General features: G+C 38.3%; 1 protein-coding gene and 1 long non-coding RNA gene across 6 annotated transcripts in view; one reads left to right on the top strand and one right to left on the bottom strand.

Annotated features, from left to right (window-relative positions):
* wdfy3 (WD repeat and FYVE domain containing 3) overlaps positions 1-5000 on the top strand; it is a 104071-nt gene that overhangs the window by 19189 nt on the left and 79882 nt on the right. For all 5 annotated transcript variants that reach the window (XM_077521041.1, XM_077521042.1, XM_077521040.1 and 2 more), the window contains exons 2-4: positions 1669-1879; positions 1986-2109; positions 3704-3813. In XM_077521041.1, coding sequence (XP_077377167.1) covers positions 1700-1879; positions 1986-2109; positions 3704-3813 — 414 coding nt within the window. In that variant the 5' untranslated portion in view covers positions 1669-1699. The remainder of the gene's footprint in view (positions 1-1668; positions 1880-1985; positions 2110-3703; positions 3814-5000) is intronic.
* On the bottom strand, positions 1537-4239 carry LOC144018645 (uncharacterized). The gene is made up of 2 exons (XR_013283487.1): positions 3665-4239; positions 1537-2138 (listed from the first exon to the last, which is right to left on the bottom strand). It is a non-coding gene; the product is annotated as an uncharacterized LOC144018645 (long non-coding RNA).

The following is a 5000-nucleotide window of genomic DNA, read 5'->3' as shown; positions in this document are numbered from 1 at the left end:
TAAGATGGCGCCAAAGGCCTTTTTGTCTGACGTAAAAATAGTTCATCTTGTGGTAGGTGAGTTGCTATCAAGCAACTATGTTGAAGTGGATAGAGGAGCTTCTCCAAAGTAAAAAGTAGTGCTTGGGTATCAGGTGGCATTTTGTTTTCAACGAACTAAGTTGAAAGGAGGGGAGGAGCTTCTCCAAGACCTGGCTGATAGAAAAGTAGTAATTTGGTGCCATCTTGTAACAAATTCAAAATAACTATGTTGAAGTGCAGGGAGGAGCAAGTACAAAGTAGTGCTTTGGTATCATCATATTAGATTTATTTATTTTTGCCATGACTCGTGATTTTCGCATGATACAGTTTTTTTTTTTCATTGCACGGATGTTTATAGTGTGGTTTCCAGATTGGATCATCACAGTAGGGATGTAATTATTCTGGCAATATCGTGATATCGCGATATTAAGACTCCCACAATATATTGTCGTTTGGGCTGCACGATACTGGAAAAAGCATGCGATATAGTTGTTGAATATTGCGATTATAGATATTGCAATATTTAACATGTGCCTAACGAACTAATTGTTTTATTAACAAATGAAAGAATACATTTTTTTTCCATGTTGTAAAATAAGCATGCTCAATGTATTCTTAGTTAATTAATTGTAATTGCCTTAGATAATGTGCAACTATTGGGTAGTGTGGCACATTTAAGTTTGTGTCTGACTGATATAAATATTTTTATATATAAGTTGTATATTTTTATAATATTTTTCATTGCTGTATTTTACAAGAGCACAATATTGTTTTTTTTTTTTTAGTATGAGCTCATTTTTTCCACATTTTGTAACCTTTTTTGTATTGCCAACCTCCCCACAATATCGTGATAATTATCGTATCGTGAGCTTCACATCGTGATAATATCGTATCGTGATGTTTGGCTATCGCTACTAGGGGTGGGCACCCTTGGCTGCCTCACGATACGATATGATATGCGATACAAGGCTCACGATAATGATTAGTTCACGATATGATGATACCATGGTTATTGATATATTGGTCAGGTTATAAATCCTCGATAATCTACAATATATCATAAAAAAAAATGAAATAATAATAATAATAAGAATAATAACAACATAAATTATTAATAAATAATAATAAAATAAATATCAATAAATAATACAAACTAAATAAAATTAATAAAAAAAATATAATTCATATTATAATAAAAATAATATAATTAAAATAAATGTAATATAAATGCATAATATATAACTATATATAATATATATCAAAATATAAATAAAATAATAATAATATTAGTAATAATAATAATAATAATAATTAGTAATAATAATAATAAGCAGCTCATGAGTCTTCTTTGCCTGAAGACTTCCGTCCATTTCCCCGCCACTTTTATGAGGTGCTCCCCCTAGTGGCCCGCCAAGTAATTGCTCAATAAGTCATGAACAATGAAGCTGTTATACTGGCTGTATATTAACTACAAATATCACGGTACTTGCGTAGACGTATCGATAATCTGTCGGGAGACAAAGTAACAAGATTTATCGCAATATTGATATATATCGTCACACTCCTAATTGCGAAATCACAGAAGCTGGTGTCCCTAAATAGTGTCCAGCATGAGTCGTCTGACGAGCATCGTGCGTTTGTGTTTCAGGGCGAGCTTCGTCCTGAGCAAGCCTCTGAAGATGAACATGGTGAAGAGGATCATGGGGCGGCCGCGTCAGGAGGAGTGCAGCCCCCAGGACAACGCCCTGGGCCTGATGCACCTGCGCCGCCTCTTCTCCGAACTCTGCCACCCTCCCAGGCACATGACGCAGAAGGAGCAGGAGGAGAAGCTCTACATGATGCTGCCCGTCTTCAACAGGGTACGTTGTGAAGTCGTTAATCCAATTACCTCAAATATGTAGATTCCCCAAAAAATATTCATACACGATGGCCACAACTGACAACCATGGATGTGTCCACTCTCAGGTGTTCGGCAACGCGGCGCCCAGCAGCATGACGGAGAAGTTCTCGGACCTGCTGCAGTTCACCACGCAGGTGTCCCGCCTCATGGTGACCGAGATCAGGCGCAGGGCCTCCAACAAATCCACCGGTCAGTGAGTAGAGGGCGACAACCAGGGACTGGTCACCAGCCAAGCGCAGGCGCACATGTAGACATTCACAAGCACATTTAACAGCTAAGAACAATTTTGAGTATTTGTGATGCAAGAAGTGACGTATCATATAATTGAAAATTCATCAAAAATAGAGGTTTCATTCTGTCTAATGCTGCCTAGTTGAAGATCAATAAACTAACTAAAAACAAATACAGATACACATGTATTTAAAACAACCAAAGTTTGCTTTAACAATGCTAGCTTAGTGCTAACGCAGAATGGAAAACGCCACTAATGGGCTAACAATTACATACATAGTCGCAGTGTTACAACAGATAATATCACAGTACTCTTTATCATCTAAAAAAACACGTATTACAGTTTATCAAGTTACTGCGAGTACTGGTGACTCTTCTTCATTTGTCTGTACGACTGTATTATACTGCCTCCGGTGGCCAAGGCGGGCACAAGAACTGAACTTATTTTCTGAGACATCTGAGAAAAGCCAAAAAACATGAGTTATGCAATTTTTTTTCCTGAGAAATCAAAAGTGCTGTTACAAAAGAAACATTATTTAACTTACTTGTGTGAAAATCTACAAAATTGTCTGATGTGAAATTAGCAGTAAGAAAGAAAATCTATCATTTGTGGCCTTGCTCTTCTTCTTCTTCTTCGATGGTTTTAATGGGTTAGTTTGGATTTTTTGACATGAATCTCAATTTCATCCTCACCTCCAGTGTTTGCGATCAGCACTGACTTACCCCTGACAGCGTTCCGTGACACGAGTTCTGGTCCGATGTTGGTCGAGAGGAAAATAGTCCGGCAAGTTGGATATCGTCACGGAAATAAAGCATTTTTCTTCTAAAAACAATTTGTGTTCAAAAGAGTGATACTTTTGCATCACAAAACTCTCTCCTGAAAAAAAGTCAGACGCCATTACCGCCGGGCACTACTTTTCTGTTCGTTCGTATCACTGCGCGTCGCCCTGTAGCTGATCGACGCGCTGCAGACAGCTGATCCGCGCGCCTTCCACCTTCGAAAAGACAAACAACTTGTAGATTAGTGCGCGTCTATCAGCTGAATGCGGGGCGCCGCGCAGTGATACGAACGAACAGAAAAGTAGTGCCTGGCGGTAATGGCGTCTGACTTTTTTCAGGAGAGAGTTTGTGATGCAAATGTATCACAACGCTTTATTTCCGTGACGATAGCCAACTTGCCGGACTACTATCCTTTCGACCAACACCGGACCAGAACTCGTATCACAGAACGCTGTCAGGGGTAAGTCAGTGCTGATCGCACACACTGGAGGTGAGGATGAAATAGACATTCATGTAAAAAAATCCGAACTATCTCTTTAAGAGCAACCTCCAACTATTTCCAAAACAGCGCCACCCTTCCAGCATGGCCACACACCATAACTGCAGTTACAAATAATGGCCACTTCCTGTGTGTTGACTTGTCTCATTTCCTCCTAACTGCTTAATCCAGATGCCGAATCGTTCTGTCTTACATCATTACACATTTACGAAAATTATTTGACATCCCGCTTACCTCCTCCTTGTATGAAATTCTGTGTACTTGTGTGTACAGAGGCAGCCAGCCGGGCCATCGTTCAGTTCCTGGAGGTGAACCAGAGCGAGGAAGCCAGTCGCGGCTGGATGCTCCTCACCACCATCAACCTGTTGGCGTCCTCGGGGCAGGTCAGTGCAACACGACCTTTTGCAAATACTGAGCTTTTTTGCAGATATCCGAGAGACAAATGAGAACATTTGCAAGAAAACGGTCCTTTACTACTCATTATTCAGCTGATGCTGAGTAGGGATGTAACGATATCCAAGCATTATGATACGAAATGATCACGATTTGAAGGTCGCGATACGATAGTTATCACGATATTGTGGGGAGGTTGGTGATACGAAAAATGTCGCAATATTAAAAAAAAAAGAAAAAAAAAAAGACATCATACTAAAAAAACAAAAAACAAAATATTGTGCTTTTGAACATTACAGCAACGAAAAATATACAAATATTATAAATATTATCAAATTTATAACTGTAATATATATAAAAAATATTGAGGCACCGACTTGCAAGCACACACTGAGTTCCTCCACGTATTGACTCGGTTAACAAACATATTTTGTCCCCCTTCATCTGATCATTAGCGTGGATTTTAAACATCGGAGTGCCAAAACATGCCTTGTGAAAATTAAATTACATTAAAAAAACTAGCCACCAGAGGGTCCTCGAACTGCACAAATGTAAATCAACCCGACTTCTTTTTTTTTTTTTTGACAGTTGTGCTGCTTTTAGTGTCGTGACGCAACAACGACGATATATTGTGGCAGTTTTAATATCGCGATAACACGATATTAGTGCATCTAGAAATGTTTTTATTAGGGATGCACAGTAATGCTATTTTCAACCAATACGATAAACCAATATTTATCCGATAATTTCGTTTAAAGCATAGAATTAGCTTAATATTAGCTTAGCGTGCTAACTTAGCATTAGCTTAGTATTAAGTAAACATTAGCTTAGCATGCTAACATAGCATGTTAACTTAACATGGTAACTTAGCATTTGCTTAGCATTAGCTTAGCACAATAACTTAGCATTAGCATAGCATGCTAACTTAGCATGTTAACTTAGGATGCTAAATTAGTATTAGCTTTGCACGCTAACTTAGCATTAGTATTATCTTAGCATTAGCTTAGCATGCTAACTTGGCATTAGGTTATGTATTAGCTTAGCATGCTAACATAGCATGCTAACTTAATATGCTAAATTAGCATTTGCTTAGCACTAGCTTACCATTGGCTTAGCATGCTAACTTAGCATTAGCTTAACATGTTAAATTAGCATGCTAAATTAACATTAGCTTAGC

Source organism: Festucalex cinctus, chromosome 5 (genome assembly GCF_051991245.1).
Source record: "Festucalex cinctus isolate MCC-2025b chromosome 5, RoL_Fcin_1.0, whole genome shotgun sequence".
NCBI lineage: Eukaryota > Metazoa > Chordata > Actinopteri > Syngnathiformes > Syngnathidae > Festucalex > Festucalex cinctus.
This window is presented reverse-complemented; position numbering and strand designations above follow the sequence as displayed.